This window comes from Jatropha curcas, chromosome 7 (genome assembly GCF_041381405.1).
Source record: "Jatropha curcas cultivar XTBG-Jc1 chromosome 7, XTBG_Jcur_1.0, whole genome shotgun sequence".
Lineage (NCBI taxonomy): Eukaryota > Viridiplantae > Streptophyta > Magnoliopsida > Malpighiales > Euphorbiaceae > Jatropha > Jatropha curcas.
The window spans coordinates 22,180,888-22,200,938 of NC_143157.1; the positions used below are offsets into that span (position 1 = coordinate 22,180,888).

General features: G+C 31.8%; 1 protein-coding gene across 1 annotated transcript; it reads right to left on the reverse strand.

The window, feature by feature from the left end:
* Window positions 1-1,208: 1,208 nt before the first annotated feature.
* On the reverse strand, window positions 1,209-16,417 carry EMB2737 (embryo defective 2737). The gene is made up of 12 exons (XM_012221233.4): window positions 16,067-16,417; window positions 14,989-15,053; window positions 14,049-14,147; window positions 12,314-12,446; window positions 11,883-11,942; window positions 10,977-11,036; window positions 7,560-7,682; window positions 6,249-6,320; window positions 5,015-5,152; window positions 3,647-3,802; window positions 2,567-2,671; window positions 1,209-1,560 (listed from the first exon to the last, which is right to left on the reverse strand). Exons 1-12 carry the CDS (start codon window positions 16,289-16,291, stop codon window positions 1,528-1,530), a joined length of 1,269 nt encoding a protein of 422 aa, XP_012076623.1. The 5' UTR covers window positions 16,292-16,417; the 3' UTR covers window positions 1,209-1,527.
* Between the last annotated feature and the right edge of the window lie 3,634 nt (window positions 16,418-20,051).

Sequence of the window (20,051 nt, forward strand, 5' to 3'; positions counted from 1 at the left end):
TATCAAAATATTAAAATATTCTGTTTTTTATAATTCTACATCATCTTGCCTCAACTTAGGGACATTTTTTTTTTTTTTTTTTTGTTTCTATTTAATTTTAATTTTTTTTTAAAAAAAATAAAGCTTGAATAATTCATATATTTCTTTCATTATTATGAACAAGAGTCGCTTTGCTTTTGTCGGCAAAATTGGATTGGTCCTTTGATGTCTTTTTTAATGTGATTGGCTATTGACATATATGTCTTTTGCTGAGTTGATTTCAAAAAAAGAAGGCTTCCCATTTAAATTTTCTTTAGACACGTTGTATGTTTCTCATTTAACAAATTAAAAAAAAATCGTACCAATTTTTTTTTTTTTTTTTTTTTTTTGTCGATACAATATGACAGCATCATAAGAAAAAATTATGAACAATATGAATTTACAAAAAATATTTTTTAGTGACAAGTGAATTTCAATCGAATTTACTTTAATTTAAAATAAATATAAAGTTGATGAAATGTTAAATATATTGATTTATTTAAATTGTGATAGATTTTGAAATTCATGGAAGATAAAAGGCAAGAAATTGAAAAATATTTTAAAAATAGAATTAAATTCATGATTCCCAGCTGTATCCTAGGCTATTCGGTCAACAGATGTGACCCGATAAATAGGCCATTCAAAAATGTCCGTATCAATATGATATTGATAGCTGCAAATGCCCTTTAAGAGTTCATAACACCTATACTTGAGATCATCACATTCAAATCCAAAATAGACCTTGATCTATATATATTCCCTAAATAAATATTTTTAGTTTATTTGTAATTTTCCTCTTCAAAAATTAATATTTCTTGTTTTTGTCCCTATGTACCTAATTGTATATTTAGGTTTTCCATCTTAGCTTAAATTTAATTAGCTCTCCCTTTTGAGCTGTACATTGTCTAGCATTCTTTAATAATATTTCTAATGGAGACAAACAATAGATAGCATTCTTTAATGATATTTCTACCATTTCACTGAGGGGAAAAAAACAATTTTAAAAAATCTTTTTGATCAGTTTGGTTTATGGGTGAGTCGATGAACCGGGTCTAGACAAGTCTAATTCCTAATATCATAATTTGGGAGAACAAAAATAACATTTTATAGGTATACAAGCATCTAAAAAGCTTTAAAACATCTTGTGAAGCTACTAAAATACAAGTAAAATGGAAGAGAAAGATAACATATGCAGCGAAATTCCTCTTTCAGCATCCCCAGATTGATCAAATACAAGTCCAACTAACTTAAGACATCAAGAGCGGAAGAACATGTGAGAACTTCAAATTATACAACAAAAATAATTATATTGAGATACACTAAACATGCTAGAGAGAGAGAGAGAGAGAGATGCCTCCAACTACTTTTTTTTCTTCTCTTTTTTCAAAAATGACCTTGAATAAGGTAAAGATAAAAGGAAAAATGTAAATTACAGAGTGAAGAAATTGGAAGAAATACAAATTGTACAACAAAAAGGCATCAAGACAAGGGAAATGTGTAAAGCAACTTTCAGAAAAACCACCATCTCCTTTGCCGACTCCTCTGCAATAAACATAAGAAGTTGCAAAAGTTACAGCATTTCAACGAGTTCTAGAATTGCAAACCATAACTAGATATGCTCACAAGAATAAATCAAAGAAACCAAAGATTGAGTATGAATGTGATTTATGGTGGGTGGAATGGGAGGAGCCAAGGAGGGATTTGAATTTGGAACCTAATTTTCATGGAAAGCGATGTTAATAAAATATGGTGCCAAAAGCCTAGCAACTGCAGGAAACCCTGTGTTGCAACTTATTCAGCAGCACAATCAAATAACCATTATATAGAGCAAGCAAGAATCACGTGTTAAACCTATTCAATTTTGTTGATAGACAGCAAATAAGATTTCATTACATGAGATCAGAAATAGGATGCGTTACGTTATCTGCTACTCATGCAGGCATACATGAACCCTCTTACTAGTTGAGCCCCCCCCCCCCCCCCCCCCCATTCCTCGATTTGGTATTTAAAAATGTATGTTATTTTCTCCTTTCTTTTCTCTTCCCATCCCCTCTCTCTTCTGAGACCAGTGATATTAAAAAACATTTTTATTTAAAAAAAATCAATAAATTATAAAAATGAAGTCAAATATCAATCCACTTAAGTCCAAAATCTTGAAGCTAATAAGAGAATAGCTAAGGCTCAACTGCATATCATTTTGATGAATGGAACAAGAAAAGGAACACTATACTACTGATGTGGACACTAGAAGTAGAACTTGCCAAAACATGTCTCTTCGGTTAAAAATCCATGTACATGCACCACACATATTGGGGAGGGATGCAGACAACAGAGAATTGCACAATTTGCCAGAATAATCATGTCCAAACAAAGGACCAAGATGACTATACTTTCTCGAGCACCGAACATGGCCTTCCAAAGCAATGGCAAAATGAATGGTTTGGTTCTATCAGATTGACATAGATAATAATCTTTTCATGTTTACCTGATTCTAGCTCATTGCAACAGAAGTGAATAATTTAGAAATTGAAAGGAAAGAAAGGGAAACCTTTTTATCCTTATTCTGTGATTGCATTATAATAGGCCGGGATAGTACTGCATTATTGATGTTCTGAATGTATGGCCGTACCTTCTCCTCCAAAATCTCATTCAACTGAAAAACAATATAATCACATTGGCATCAATTCATGAGATGCTCAAAGTGACAGAGAAGTAAGGGGGAGAGAAAACATGAGCAAAAATGAAAAGGAAGAAGAAAAAGATGAAAGCTGCATCAAACATATAGCAGTGGTATGTAGTGGAAAAACCCCCCCGAGGCATCGCAGAAAAGCATTTGGAACCTCATAGATACAAGAACAAAACTCTTCAAGCATACTTCCAAAGTCTTCTCATATGTCAGATATGCAAAGTCTTTTCTGGTATTTGCATTTTCAACATTATACTTCTGATAACAGAGTATGAAATAGGCATCTTAATATAACCCTTCAAGCAACCAAAAAGTAAGAACGAAACTGCTAGAAAAGAAAATCAATTCTTTTAATATGTTAAATTGAGAGTTGCTGGAGATGGCAGTATGGGTAACCATGATATTCATCCTACAAATATAGATACATTTTCATCAGGAGTTGGTAAAAAAAAACAATTTCAGCAACTTTAGTGGCCAGAAGGCCCAAAAGTCAAGAATTTTAATCCTTTACTTTTTTGTAATTTTACTTTCCTGAAAGGAAAGAAAATATTATACATTCCCATAATAGCGCCATAACTATAATCTTCTCACGGATTTATGTTCAACTTCCTACTACATTTTAATAAATAAATGCCACCTGAAAATGCAATTACCCCAAAATGGAGAATTTCCTTAAAAATTCTTAATCGTCTCCCTGATGCAGCTTAAATTACAATGATGTCACAACCCAAATATCTGTCATGAAGAAAAGTTTTCTGCAAGTCTTTGGGAACAGACCACTAAGAAAAAATGTGTCATGCAACGTTAATAAATCATTGTCCCATGGCTTGAATGCATGATTGTGACGATAAGACAATGAAGAATATGTAACTTCCTATGAATATAGGCGTGGAGTTCAGAGACTTGTAATATATAGATGGGAGCAGATGAAAATGCACCAACCTTTTCTTGGCGCCATTTAGTTTCCCATTGTGCATCCAAAATTTTATCAGCAATTTCTCTTTGTGCATTCAGAAGAACAGTCATCTCATAGAATTTTTCTGGATTTTTAAGGTCTTCCTCACTCCAGGATGATACATTCAATGGAAGGTCCAGCTCCTGTCAACAGGCTGCAGTTAGACTCATTACAGAAACAAGAAATTCCACATATTCCATTTACCATCACATACTAATTTTTGTTATGATACATCTGCCAAGAAGCCACTATAATGGTCCGTACCAATAAATCCAGCCACATTGCCAGGGCATTATTTCTTTTTCAGAAAGATTTTCTAATTACAATCTACTTGGAAGATACAGAAACTACTCTAAATACAACTGTGAAATTAGCATGTTCTGTCGGAATGAAGCTAATGTAAGCTGAAAGACAGTTAATTGAATACTGGATATGCAGAAGCAGCAGAGCATTTCCATGTTCTTTTCTCTTCTTATATTATAAGTTTAATTAATTCCAAAAATAGAATGAGGGTCCAGGAAACAAAATGACCCCAAAAATTAGAGCAGGACGAAAGAAATAAAAGAATATCAATTTGTTTCTGCTTGTAAAGTACCTAAATAGATGAAGGGAAAATTGTGTAAAATGGTGGTAATACCAATTATACTTTTTGGCACAGAATTCTAGTTATTACTCCAGATCTAGTGTTTTTTTTACCTCCTTTGGTGTGTTTTGAATAAATTTGTGTAACAGATAATAGGCAATAAAGAAATACGTCCAAAAGAGAAGCCTAGCTGAACAGTAAGACAATGATATATGATTGATAATGAAAGGAATCACAGAAAAGAAATAAATATATCCTAAAAATTAAGTAGAATAAATGAAGAAAAAGTTGATGCATGAACAGTCGCATGTAAAACAGCTAAAAGGGGAAGATGACAAAAAATGATTTCAGACCAGATGGAATGGAGTATAATTTATATATCCAACCACATCTTGTTTAAAACTAAGGTTTAGTCAACTTAAGCTAGCTAGTAAGACTAGAATCTAAATTCACCTTATGCCCATTCTAGCCCTCCACAATGCTACAAGCCAATGATCAACTATTTCCAATTTTAGTAAATACAGATGCTGACCAACTATTTGTCTGGTTTGCTTCCTTCCTTGGAACAACAAGATAACATAAAAGCATTGTTGGTTCCAAATTATATCTAGATTCCTGTCTTGTCCAAACACTGAATTGCATGATGTTTTATGTTAATATCATTGTTTAATTGGCCATTTTATCTTTATTTTCAACCATTGACATTGTGAACATGCATAGGTGTTGCAGAATAAGAATCAGCACATACAGTGTGGTGACAACAAATACTTACACCCCAATTTTGTGGCCGTGGTGGAGGATTAAGTTTCATGACCTCTGCCTCCAGTGCCTTTTTGGCCTTGTAGTATGGGATATTTTTTACAATCACAGGATCTTCTCTGGCACGGATAGGATCTATTGAGATCAAGGCCTGTGAAAGTTAAAATTCGAATCTTAGAATTTTGGGCAAAAATTAAAGCAGATGCAGATGCACCAAGTACATATTTACATGTGCAAGAGTTTGATTGACAATAGAACACATAAAAGCTTAGGAATGACGGTTAGAAAAAACAACTGCGCAATGATGAAGTACATATAATCTACATGGCCATGCCTTGTGATGAATATCTGGAATCTTAAATCTGGATATGAACTCTTCACCAATACTAAAGCCAAAAGTAAACAACAACAATAATATCTATCACCTGGAAGGTGTTAATTCTGCTTCTAACCAATCATTCTGGGGATACATATTTAGGAGCAGAATTAACCAATCATAATATCTATTCAGAATGTCTAACAATAATATCTATCACCAAGTATCAGTGCTTTGACAATTCAAACCTAATCAATCATTCTGGGGATAATGATAAAATGGTTACAGCAATTTGGCTATTTATTTTATTCCAGTTGAAGTGGTCAATAAATTTTTCAAAAAATTTATTCCCAGTTCATTATGAAACTTCCACCAATTTTATCCTCAACACAGAATACCTACTGGGTTCAAAGACAAAATGGCTGTTGAAGGTGTCAATGAAAAGCTTGGTCAGCAACTAAGGACTCAATATTTTCATAACTACTAGTTCTCAATGACAGAAATACAGATTTATTGAAACATACAAGAGGCTGTTTCAGGTGCTTCAAGCAGGGATAACTTTGTTGATGACCCATTAAAACTGAGGCTATAACTATCAGATATTATATGGCTAGCCAGGAAAAACGTGGTGAAAGAAGATTATGCATTTATATTCAAATCAGCCGGACTGCAAGATAAAAATTAAATAGTAAAACAAGACCTCAATTGCAAACCAAAAGGAAATGTAGGCTTATAAATTCTCATTCATCCTCCTGAATAGTGGGATTGATTAAATTTATGTGAAGATGAAAACAAACAGAATCAGATAGTAAAAGAATAAATTAATGAATAAATGGTGGATTGACTATTGCAAATCTCATAAATAAAATGCATTATTAATGTGTCTATCAGTTTCCAAATAAGAACATTCAACAGAAGTAAATTCTCTTACTTCCTGCAAGTGCTCCCATCCTGGTTTTCTCTTTGCTACCACATCCCGTAGTTGATCATACCGCATAGATTCCTACAATAGAAAAATCAAATAGCTGAAGGAAGACACCAGCCAAATTACACCTTAATAAACATCAATGAAGGTAACAAAATGAAATGGTAATCTGGCTTGTAGCCATAGAAAGTCTTGAACATGTTGGAGTAACAAGTTATTGCATACAAATTACCCCATTTCATAGCAATATGTTGAAGTGTTAGATTAAAAATCCAGCTTAATAATAATATGAGGATATTACAAACAAAGGGACAGGAAAAATTACTGGCCACGTAATTGGGACAGCCCTGCTTTAGACTTGGGTTAAAGGTGATTGAAAAATTAAACAAAATGAGATTTTGGTATTGGGCTCAGCCAAAAAAAAAAATAAAATAAAATAAAAAATAAGGCTGGGCTCGGGCTTGCCTTCATGCCATTTACAACCATAGTCGAATCATCAACTCTGAATTACAAGGAGATCATACAGAAGAACATAAATTTCTAAATATTGAAAATAATAAAGCCTGAATTTTTTAAAAAAAGAAAAATTTGCAGAGAAGGTAAAATGTATTTACATAGTTTTACATTACAAAGTAATGCAATTTATAAGCACAGGTTTTTTCCAATTGATAGAAGAGCAGTGTTTAAGTTTCAAAGAGTACATTCCAAACATTTTTACAACAACTACAACTGCAGGAGGCATCCGAATATAAAATAAGTACAGGGTACAGCAACTTTCTGAATAAAGGGATGGATGAGTGTCAGTTTTCCTTCCACATGCATGACCATTTATGAAAAGAATCAATATTCAGAAGACAAATCAAGATGATCTTGTAACTAAAGAACTAAAAGATCACACCACACTATTACTTTGCATATTTGATTGTCAGTAGAAACTACTAGGCATATTTGATTAACAGACAATTGTTTTATTTAGTTTATATATGGGATAACATTTCACATTGGGATATGGCAGTTCCAAGAAAAAATGGACGAACAGGATAAAGTCATGAAGACATCACACATTGTTAGCACATTTACACTAGATACAGCTTTCAGCCCAACGTCGCAGTACCTATAAATAAATAAATAAAAATCAGTTTGATAAATATAATACAGGCACATGATCGCCTTTCACTAGGCACAGGCTAAACTAGTATGGTTGAGTAAAAGATGCCAGACTTTTCAAGCAATAATATGCAACCAGTATATGGAAAATTACAACATGTGAATAGCATCAGAAAAAGAGAGGAGAAGGAAACAAAATGCAGTAAAAACCTTGTATTGCCACCAAATCTTTTGCTTGACATCATCATCGTAATTGAATCCACCCACAATTTGGGGCAATGAAAATAACCAAAATGCAGCAATGCTGGGATCTTTCATGCTTTCCACTATATGCTGAAACAGCAAACACAAAATTATTATACCATCATAAAAGAACTAGCATAAACAACTATCAAGTATGTCCTAATATCATTTACTATCCACTAGTTCCCAATATAAATAATCATATTTATACCTATCAACTGATTTAAGCACCAAACACAGGGACTCCAACAACAATGGGGAATTGGAAAATGAAAAAGATGAGGAAAAAAAATAAACCATAAAGATATAAAGATATAATAATGAAAAACAAAATCAACTTTCAATTCCAATTGTGGCGTACTTAAGGATTTTGATTTCTTGACATCTTATTAATAACCCAAAGACCTCACAATGGAATACTTTATGGGCATGCAAGACTGCCTAATGCCTAAAATTATGATAACCACCAGTGCATGTAAAAAAATAATAATGGTAAGATTTTCATATATAAAAGAACATACACTCACTTGCCTATTTGCCTTTTATCATTTTTCACATTTTTCCCTTCAGGAACCCTGCTTTAACGAGTTCATATCTGGAGAATGGCAATTTTTTTGGCTTAACCTACAAAAAGACCCCGAGGTTTCCGGCTTGTTGTAAAAACACCTTAATCTGACTTTCGTCCCCCTGGTACCCCAATTTAAAAACTTTGTAATATTATCACCTTAAAATCAAAATTAGCTAGGGTTTTGAATAAAATAGTATTAAAATGGGTCCCACCAAACTAGTTTGGGTTAACTTAACCCAAGCTCACAATATCAAAACGCGACTGTTTCCTTAACACCTCCCCTTCTGCAGTGCAGAAGACGAAAAGAGAAATCTTAGTCCAGTCCCCCAAGGAAAATAATGGCCGGAAATCTTTTCAGCAGCACTCCGGTATTCTAGCTGCGATGCCAGAGTCAAATCATCACTCTATACTTTGCCGCAAGCCTTCATTTCTTCCTCATCGGAGTCAATTCTGATGATACCAAGACTGCTGCAGAGTGATAGAGAGTATGGATTGGAATCAGTGGACGAATCCACCTATTCAATAACTCATCTCTCTCTCCCTCTCTCTCTCTCTCTCTCTCTCTCTCTCTGTGAAAATGGAGTTTGGAAGCATTCTTCAATTTCTTGAAAACAAGAATATTTTGCCCACTGATGCAACTGGGTTTTTAGCAAAGAGTACAAATCCTCATTTTCTTTCTTTACTTTTTATTCTTTCTTTTTGAGTATAAAATTAATTTATGGGTTATTTTCTATTGTGCAAGTACGGTGGAGAAAATATTAAGACTGCAACCAAATTTGAAGAAATTGTACCTTCTTTTGAGAGCTGCAGATGCTAAGTCTGCTTCTCAACGCTTTCACAACGAGGTAAACAGTTCAAGGAATTGAAAAAGGAAATTTTTAAGGGAAAATAACTTAATTAACTCTTTATTTCTTTTCTTAAGAGTACAAATCATCATTTCTTTCCTTTTTTTTTTTTTTTTAATTTCAGATTATAGGGAAGGACTTGATACTAAACGGTGGTATTTTGATATTGTCCAGAAGCTTGGGTTAACCCAAGCTAGCTTGGTGGGACCCATTTTAATTGTATTTATTTAAAACCCTAGCGAGTTTTGATTTTAGGGTGATAATATTGCAAAGTTTTTAAATTGGGGTGTCAGGGGGACGAAGGTCAGATTAGGGTATTTTTGCAACAAGTTGCATACCTCAGGGTTTTTTTATAGGTTAAGCCAATTTTTTTTGTCTCAATAATCACCATGTTTCAAAGTTATGTTATTAATATTGGCCAGATCAATAATGACACAAAGTTGGCTTGACTGCTCAGTAATTGTAGCTAGCCTCTCAGGAACCTCAACTCATTTTTACAAGCCAATTACTAAATGAGGGTGAAGAATGATAAAAAGCAAATGGGCAGCTTTAGTAGAAAAGTAACTATAACTGATAGTATATTATTGAAAACTTGTCTTTTGTTATTGAAACATAATGGAATAAATTTCATTCACAGTAACTGAAGTAGTCACTACATCCTACTAAAATCACTAAATTTCAAATTGTTTCTCCGATATTGCTAAACCTTCATTTATGTAACAAATAAAGCCACTAGAGACAAGATTTGGGGAAATTGGGACCACATGTATGTTGTGACACATAAGTGAGATGCTTTCAGAATCATGTCATTTTATATGCTCAGTGAGTCACCCAAGACATTTTCTCTTCATTATCTCTCCAAAAGACATAAAACGAAAGAAATATTGGTATCTATCTCTCTTTCTTACTTCCCACTCTGTTATTCTCTTTCCCAGTTATGGTTTTTGTTTTTCACATCTTTTACCGTAGAGATGAGAGAGCGAGAGAGAGAGGAGATAGGGGACAGAAAAAAGAAGACTTGGGCAGTCCATTAAGTAGACAATATATATTTAAAAAGCCTAATATAGATTTCAAATCAGATATTTAGATGGAATTTGGATATAACTTGGTCTAGTGAGTTCAATAGAATTTGATGAAAAATCTCATAAGTGTAGGTGAAGTTAATCTAGACTAATGCATCAAATATGGCTCATTTATTAACCATGCCAAGAAATGAGGCACAGGATTGGTTCATAAGCAAATTAAATGAACCAGACTTAGCACTTTGTTTAGACAAGCCCAAACTTTTCATGTATCACATAGTTCAGTTAGAGCCAAATGCAGACAACTTAACATTCGAAAGTTTTAGTAACAAACTCACAATTGATATATAATGATCCATTTTGGCCAACTAGTACATTGAAGCATGCACAAAATTATAGCCCCACTAGAACGTCTCCTCATATGACTGTAAGTACAGATCCTTATAAAAGATATATATATAATGGCTAGTAGGGAAGGAGCTGTTGTTTAGCATTCCAGTACGCAAAGAAAAAATAGATCCTGTAAAGTCTATGTTCCAGTATATAGAAAACATCAAATTGATAATATAAATTATGATTATGAAAGATGAAATAATGCAAAAATAAAAGGAGTGTAGAAGGCTAACAATATCCCCAAGGTGCATGCCAGTGCATTCCAAATACATTGACCCACAAAAGCATCCACAAAAGTTAATGCACTTGAAAGTACAGACCACTAAAACATATTCACCAACCCAAGAACAAATAAACCAAAAGAAGATACATGGCAAAGTAAAACAGAGATCCACGTTCCTCACATCACTTCAGTAAATTATGTATATTTGAGCGCTACAAGTACAAGGTGCACTTCCTATGATTTTAGATATAAAGAGAGAACACTTCATGGCTTTCTAAACCTTAAGAGGTAAAGTAACTTTGAAAAATTATCACAAGAGCACAAGACACTGACCTCATAAGGATAGTCCATCTTTCTCATGATGTTATAGGCCTTCCATGGAGGTTCCATTATCTACAGAATTAAAGTAAACCACAGTAAAAAAACAATAAGGTTTTATCAAAGAACTTTAGAACACATAGCTGGATGATTTGAAGATACACAAACCCACCTCAGTTTATTATTCGATTATACGTACAAGTGATGTTTGTTAATAAAAATCCCAGGTAAATGCAGCAATGAGACTGAATCATCAAAATTATGGTCCCAACTTTAAAGATTTTTTAACAACACTTCCTAGCAAACCAAATTACTTGTACGGCTGATTTTCTACTTGCTATCTTTCTGACAGAAACTACACTGCTCAACTACTTTTCCCTTGTGCCTTAAATAATTATAGAGGCTATACAACAAAACTGGGAATAAAATAATGGAGCTGTCTCTTTTCACAGCATGAAAGCAAGCAAATATCAGAAGGAATCAGATGAAGGCTGTAAGGATCAATGGACATGATTCCTATAATATAATCACCCAAGGAAAGCTTAGTCATTGCATCAATAACTCTTCTTCCCTCAAGGCAAAGATACAAACGAATGAGTACAATACAGTAGATAACAAAGTGGCCGTGAAGTTGCATAGAATAGGCACAGCCTGGTTGATGATAAAAGTGATACATGTTTTCTGATTACATTTTCATCCATTAAAAAGAATAATTCTAGTAAGAAAGGGGCCAAAAAGGAAAGAGATTTGCTAACTTGTAGCTTTTGCACGCATGAAATAAATTATTTGCATGCTAGTTTAGATGCGATTGCACTCCATTTTTATACGGAACGCATCTAATTGACTGTATAATCATTCCTTCCTTCAAACCAATGCAGTAAAGTTAAAAAACAAAAATGCAAAAAGCACAAAGCAACTCACATCATCTGCAGAGATCCTGACTTGTAATTTGTCTTTGCATTCAGGACAGCCCATAACACCCTGAAACATCAATAACGATTGGATCCAAATATCATAACCAAACATTTCATATTCAGAAAACCTTATGCAGCTTATACTCAAAGAGAGGTAACATGTGCCTCCGGCTTCCCATTATTAATGCTGTAAAAAAATCACAAGAATGCTAAATACACATTTCCATCCAGACATTTAAATATTAAAAAAAAAAAAAAAAAAAAAAAAAAAAAAAAAAAAGCTACATTATTAGCTGAAGATATATTTCACTGCAATAGATTATCATCAGTTAGAAGAACATGTGAAGTAGCTGATTACATTTAATATAAAGGCATCCATGATGATATATCATGAGAAGAGGAAAAATATTAAAAACTTAATTGAAATATCAATCTCACCGTTCCATCACAAGTTGGACATTCGTTAGATGGCAAAGGTATATTAAGATCCATAGTGGATGGAAGGTGCACCAGCTCTGCCCGATTGTTGGCAATAGCATCTGCAATGCATTCAGCTGTAGCCTTCTCTCCACTGCAAAAGAATAATAAAAGAAATAAAGGGATAATAGTCTGAAAAATCCAGAACTACTTGTGTTTTCAATTGTCTCTTATACTTTAAATTAATCAAATTGATTGACAGGTTACTGGTTTTGTTTCAATTATATCCAATGCTGTCATGTGCCATGCTCATATAGAGCTGATATGGATGGCAAGCATGACATAAACTTGTTGACTGAGCGCACTTCGGTCCTACCAAATGGTAGCATTTTGCAAAATTCTTCTCCCATGAAGCTACTTAAGATACTTGTTTGGATCCTTATTCTGTAAAATACCACTGTTTAGTGACTCTCAGTGCTTTGGAGGAGTAGACATCATCCAAGTCAACAATTTCTGGTTCCACCAATAGTCCACTTCAACACGTCATAGGCACACACCCCAAAGTCTTTGAATACAATTGAATTTGAAACAAAATGCAAGCTTTAAACCACATTGATAAAATTCAATATGGAGGATATATAATTCAAAAGACATGCAAGGTTCAAGATTTTTTGAACCATTACTAACTAATGATATATTATAGATTATAATTCAATAGACAAACTGCAATTTGTACAAGTCAACCAAGTCTATATCCAGACACAGAAGGTCGTCACATTAACTTTTTCTCCCATTTTAACTCCACATGCTGATTCATCAAGACCCTATGACCATATTGTCTTCAATCATGCCCCTCTACTCCATCCATCATGCTTTGATTTATAGGCAATATTCGCCTTGATATCTTGCTTTATATGCTGCAATCTGACTCACAAAACTGATCATACTAGCGCACCTTCAGTCCATCCGATTATTCAGAATCTCCTTCTGCCCTACCATTGTTAAATTTTCAATGGACACATTTTAATTTCTGCTTAGTATGAAACCTCGGACCCTGTTATATACCTCTATTATTCTAATATTTAATCTACATTAAACTCCAGTTTCATAGAGCAACACTATGTCATAATGAACAGCATGAAATAATGCAATGAGAAGAATACAACAAAAGATATCAAGCAAACATAAGTTATGCTATATACCGACAACCTGTTTGGTACAAATGAATTTGTACAATTTATTTCAAATACATGCTTTTCTTGTTTGGAACAAAAGAAAAAGTTCATTTCAGATCTATGAATTCAATTCTTTAGAATTTTAATCTACATAACTAAACCAAAACTTTATCAGTATAGAATAGGTTTTCAAATGAAGTTCACATATTTAAAAACAAAAGGCCCATACCGATCCATTCTCTCCTTCACCTTCTCTCTCATCCACCTCTTCTTTCTCTCACCTCTCTCCCTTCTCCCTTTTCTCTTTGTCTCTATTTTCCTATTTTTCACTCCTCTTTAAATCAAATTCTTTTTGTTATATTTTCTGAGAGCAGACACGTAATTATCATGACAACAATTTGTGAATCCTCTTACTCACACTAATTTGGACAACTCAGATTGGAGGTGTTTAAAGCATTAAAATTTTATTACTAAAAAGTCTTCTTTTATAAAAGGTTTTGCTAAGAGTTTGATCTTTTTCATTTGCTATTAGTTTAACGGTTTCTCTTTTCATCTTGGTTAGAGTTTTGACAATAAGCTACCTCCTCAAGGTGTAATTTTTTACTTGGTAGTGCACCTTCCCTGATCCTTTGCACATAGTACACCGCAATGCCTGCCATCCATTGCAAGTCCGACAATTCCTGCATTACATATGTAAGAAAGCAGTGAATTTCAGCTATCCTGTGTAAATTATTTGTCCACATTTCAATTAGACCATGATAATTCCAATAATGAGGTATATAGGCAATATATCCTCTTCAAATCACCTTAAGATTTTCACAATTTACTATAATTGTTAGAAATATTAATTATTTAATGCAACCTCTACAATACTTGAATGATCCATTATTTTTAAAGGAATATTAACATAAAAAGCATAAAACGTTTGAAGCACTATCACCCATTTTAGTCAATGTTTGCATTGTTCTCACAGAAATACTACAAGCTGATTTATGAATTTCATAGAAAGAGAGAACTTATAAATTCATAAAACATAAGAGCTCTCAAAATTATTTTATTGGCATGTAAAGGAAATAAAAGATTAAAGATCAAACTAGACCTGCAGGTTTTACATTCTTTTATTTTGTTACCGCTTAATATAAATAAAATAAGAGTCTTTGTATCAATCACAAGGAAAAAGATCACAAGCATTTACATGTAGCTTAGATGACAGCAAATGGAAAAAATCATAAAAAAATAATTAAAAATTAAAAACCAGTTCTAAAAATTTTATTATGAAAAACTTTTTTAAATAAAATATTTTAGGAAGAGCTGAATAGAAAAGGATTTCACTTTTTCAGGCCAGAAAAATAAATGCATAATATAATTCTTAGCAACAGAAAAAAATGTTCGTATTGGTGGATGAAAAGCCAGCATTCATGGTTATAAACAAAAAATATAGTGGAAAGCACCATAGAACCACAGCAAATGCAATTACTGCTTCAATATGATACATTATTTGCAAAAAGTAAGGACAGGCACCTTTGACATATCACCTTCTTTCCCAGCTCCAAAGCAATATCATAGGTCCCAAGAGTTGCAACAGCCTGCAATCAATTTGATATTAATTGCAACAATCTCACTAAGTCAAATTTCAATCAAATTGGTAGCCTGTGGAGATACTATGCCACAAAGCAATTGCATAAACCCAGTCATTCTATTTGGAAGCAATCAAAAAGAAACAGAACACGGTAATTCATATCAGTATATCACAAAATTTAACTCAAGTACCTTAATGGATTCTTGATGGAACACCAATATTATCTTAAAATCAAAATCAGAAACAAAATCCAACAACCAAAAATCTAACTTCCACCACTACCCATTTAAACTAATGACAGGCACAAAACCAAAATAATCAACTCTGAACTTTCAAAATAACATAAAAAATATTTTAGCATACAACTATGAACAATAACCTCAATAACAATGGCTCAGCACTTGGAGAACCATTCAACCCAGTGACAAATTCAATTCAAAGAGACACTAGATTATCAAAATGTGAAACTTCAAAACAAAGTGTTGAGCTAGAATGCAACTTGACACACAAAGTAAAAAAATTGATAATCCATTTAATCTAAGGAGCAATCAAAAAGCAATCCATCAAAGCTAATGCAACATATAATATAACTCAAAAAAATTGGGTTTGGACATTAATCGTACACAAATGAACAGAAGACACCAATCCCACCAAAAGACACGCATAGTACAAAAACTACTATGAAACCTTCCAAAATTCAGCACAAACATACAATTTTAACTTTAAAAAAGAGTGAAAGCAAGAACAATTGATCAAAATTACAAAGGTAAACTTAAAACAGCGCCAACCAGCCACCACCAAAGTAACAAAGTTACACACGGACATCCTATTACATACACATAAATAAATGAATATAGACACGAATTTCATACAATGCAGGAAAGTATTTGTATAAGTAAAGCCCATTTAAGAAAATGACAAGTAGAGGTCAAAAGGCAGAAAATTCTCTAAATTTACAAAGTAACCAACAAGCATAAGATACAGATAGAGATAAAGATAAGCAATAGAAGTAGAACTTACAAAGACAGAAAGATAAGAGAGCTTGGAGATGAGCTCAGGTATACCAAACCCACGAGGAGCAGAACCAGCAATGTCGAAAGCAAGAGTAAAAGGAGACAAAACCACCTTAATTGGGAATTCGAAAATGTCAATCACTTGTTGGCCATAACGAGATGTGAATTGCTTGTATTGCCTGTCTGTGAACTGTTTCACGTTCTTTATTAGACGGTCCGTTCCTCTTGACATGGCTAATAGAGGCAGAGGACGGAGAAGATGAGAAGAGGATAATAAAGCTTGGAAACTTCACCGTGGTTTGAAGCTTAATCGCTATATCCTAGCTGCAATAGTGATAAGTTAATCTGAGTTTAGTTCGAGGGATTCCCTGCTGACCAAACACTAAGCTTTCTTTTATAATTTTATTTTGTTATTTTCCTTTTTTTTTTTTTTTTTGAATTCTTTTTTTTTTTTCCTTATAATTAACTATTACCTTGATCGCACAAACACCTTCAGGCTTTGTTTGGATGAAATAAAAGATGGATAAGTAAAGTATGATAAATGTCTTTTTTGTATTTATGGAAAATATATAGTAAATAAAGGTTTAACAACACTGTTTTATTTGATTTGATGGCAGAAGAAGATATGTTTAATTATAAAAATTATGAAAATAATCTTGTCATGAAATATTTATAAATATAGTTATGGATAATTTTAGAAATTAAATTTTTTAACCATACTTATACTTCAATTCGGCGATTTGAAGATTGAGGTATTTAAATTGATTTTTCAACCCTTCAAATAATTTTCAAAAAACCATCATCCCCCTCAAACATTTTTCCCAAACACCTAAATATTAATAAAACTAATAATAACTATTTTCATCATCAAGCTTCTCTATTAAATCTTTTAAATATAAAATTTTCATTCATTGTAATAAATGATAATTATGATATTCAATATCAATGTTATAGTAATATTAATTTAAAAGATAAGTTATAATACATGTTATTATGGTAATTTTTAATTAAAAAATAGGTTATAATGTTATAATAATTTTAATTATTTAATACATATTAATATGATAATCGAATGAGAATTAATACTAATATTATGTAATTTTAATTGAGAAGGACATGTTAGGATATTATAATACCACATGTCATTTTTTTTTTCAAAAAAACAAAAAATACTTCGTGTATATATATATATATATATATATAGGGTGGTCAAAATCCAGTTTTCAGATCCAGAACCATCGGTCCGAGCCGGTCCAAACAAAAATCGAAATTGGTGGGAATCGAAACTGGTTCAAACCAATTCGGTTTTGATTTCACCAATTTTGGAATTGTAAACTAGCGGTTCCCAAAACCAGTTGAAACCGACTGTTTCAGTTCCAATTGGAACCATTTAGAACTGAACGAAACCGTCCCGAACCGATCAAAAAACCTACCGGAGAATTGGCCGAAACCGTCAATTTTAGAACCATTAAGGAATCGAAACAGTTCATTTCCAAACCGTAACCGGAACCGTTAATTTTCGGTTCGGTTTCGATTCTAAAAAATTTGAAACCGGAACAGTCAATTTCGGAACTAGAACCGGCGATTCCAAAACTGTGGTCAATCTATATATATATATATATATATATTGATATCATAAAAGAGAGACAGAAGCATTCTCCTTTTAACAATAGAGCCCTCCATTTATAAAGGAACGAGGGCGAGATACAAACAAAATACAATAATTAAAGAGTCATTGTTCAAAAAATGAGATTAAGATAGTCATAATGCTTATTTTTAGAGCCATGATGATGAAATTATGTATGGATTTTGTGAGTCCTGGAAATAAATTTGAGTTTATCATTTTATGGGCCTGACTGTGACAAGCTTAGTTGAAATGGACCTGGGCCTTGGTTTAATGAGCTTGCTTGGAAAGGAGCCAACTTGTACTTCACAAATCCTTCAAGGAAAAATAAAACTCTTGTCAAAAAATAATAAAAGTGCAAAGAAACAACTCTTTTCTTTTTTTTTTTTTTAATGAAAATGAGGATAATAAACCCTTCTACTTCACAAATTCTTGAAGTTTCAATTTCAAATAATTTTTTCCATACAAGAAGAACACCATAAATAAAAATTTTCTCTAAATAAAAATAACAGAGGAAGTAACAATTTTTCTAATAATGAATTATTTCTAAATTTCTAAGATTTCTGAAAAGGTAGAGCTATTCAATTATAAAAAAAAGGATGACTTGTTAAATAGAATGTTAAAGTGCTTCATAAATAAAAAGTCAAATATATTAATTTACTTTGAAATTTGTGGTTTTAGTAATAGCAATTATATTATATCATTAATTATTAATTCCTTCGTCTCATTCTGTTTGCTTATTATTCCTTTTTAGAATGTTTGAAGATATTTTAGAAGTTTCTAAATTTATATATTTAAATAATTATTTTTCTCATAATAACCTTTATGATTGTTTATTAAATGAATGACTTTTACTAGCATCTTAATGAGTTAAAGGTAAAAAAATGTAAAATAATTTTTATTGACTAAATTCTTAATACGTATATTTTGTCAAACCATGCAAACAAAATGAGACAAAGTGAGTATTTTTTTATTATTTTCGATTTCAAATTTTGGTTTAAATTATACCATACTTATAAACTTGAAAAATAATAGTCTTTGTGTCCCACTTTATTTACATGATTTGACAAAACACAAATATTAAGAATTTAGTCGATAAAAGTTATTTTGCCATTTTTTTTTTTTTACCCTTAACCCATCAAGATATTGATAACATCATTTATTAAATGAAAGATCATAAAGGTTATCATGAGAAAAATAATTATTCATATGTATAAATTTAAAAATCTTACAAATAATGATAGTAATATTCTAGTAATGTATTTACTATTAATTTGACTAAAAATTTTCAATTGTTTTTATTTTCCATGTAAGAATTTTTATTTTTCTGAGAAAAGTTCCATGTAAGAACTTTATTTACAAACTAAAACTCAAAAAATGGAAACCATAACAAATAAATGAAAATACTTTGAAAAAATTCAATAATATATATTTTTCTTTTATTTCCCTTTGCAACAAAATCAAACTAACAAATAGGAAGCCACTAGGTACTATTGCTTTTATACGATGGATGAAAGTGTACATTCAACAAATTCAATTTTAAACTAAACCAAATTAATTTAAACTGAATATTTTTTTTTTAAAAAATAATTGTTGGTTTAATTTAAACTGAATAATTTTTTTTAAATAATTGAATGGAAATAAAGTTGTCTATAAAATCAAACCAAATCAATTTAATTTATTTTCTATTAAATCACTTCCACTTCATTTATTTGACCTAATTGTGAACAGCCCTTTAGATGTCGTAGGAGTTGTTAATTTGTTATCATCTGTTTGTCAATGGCATAGTACTTGCATTTTGTACATTAATTGTATTTTTAAGTATAATTTGATTAAATATTATATATATATATATATTAGGTTAAGTGGTCGTGTTGGATTTTTTTTTCTTTCCCATATGTGACCTTTTTACTTAAATAAATAATGTTGTCCAGAGCAGAGGGAGGAGATTGGGAGCCGGAATCCCTTAAATTCAAAAGAATTTTAAAAATTTTATATGTAAATAGTGAAAGATTTTTTTTTTTTCTAAATTTGGCTTTCCTTAATTTTGAAAAATTTCTTTTGGCCCCTTTAAGTTTTGGAGTATGACTTCGCTCCTGATATTGTCATATTTATATTAAATGATCGTATTAAAAAAAATTTGACATGATTATTAAATAATTTATTTTCATATCTACTAAATCATGTTGATAAAATATCGTTATGTAATTCGTATCAAACCCAATATGCAAATCCATTTTGACGCCCTATGATAAAATCACTATTTAATTTTTCATTTCATAGTCAGAATGACTACGTATAAATGAAAGAATTAAATAATTTATTAGAGTTGAATTTTTGAGAAATGTTAGTAATTTTGCTAAAATTT

What these genes read in the sequence shown, in the direction of transcription:
- EMB2737 (XM_012221233.4), bottom strand. Translation starts at nt 16,291, where the DNA reads ATGTCAAGAGGAACGGACCGTCTAATAAAGAACGTGAAACAGTTCACA. An exon ending in AAAAATTACACCTTGAGGAG is followed by an intron (nt 12,447 to 14,048) that starts GTAGCTTATTGT and finishes ATTCTTTTGCAG; the next exon opens with TGGAGAGAAGGCTACAGCTG. An exon ending in GATGGGAGCACTTGCAGGAA is followed by an intron (nt 5,153 to 6,248) that starts GTAAGAGAATTT and finishes TAACTTTCACAG; the next exon opens with GCCTTGATCTCAATAGATCC.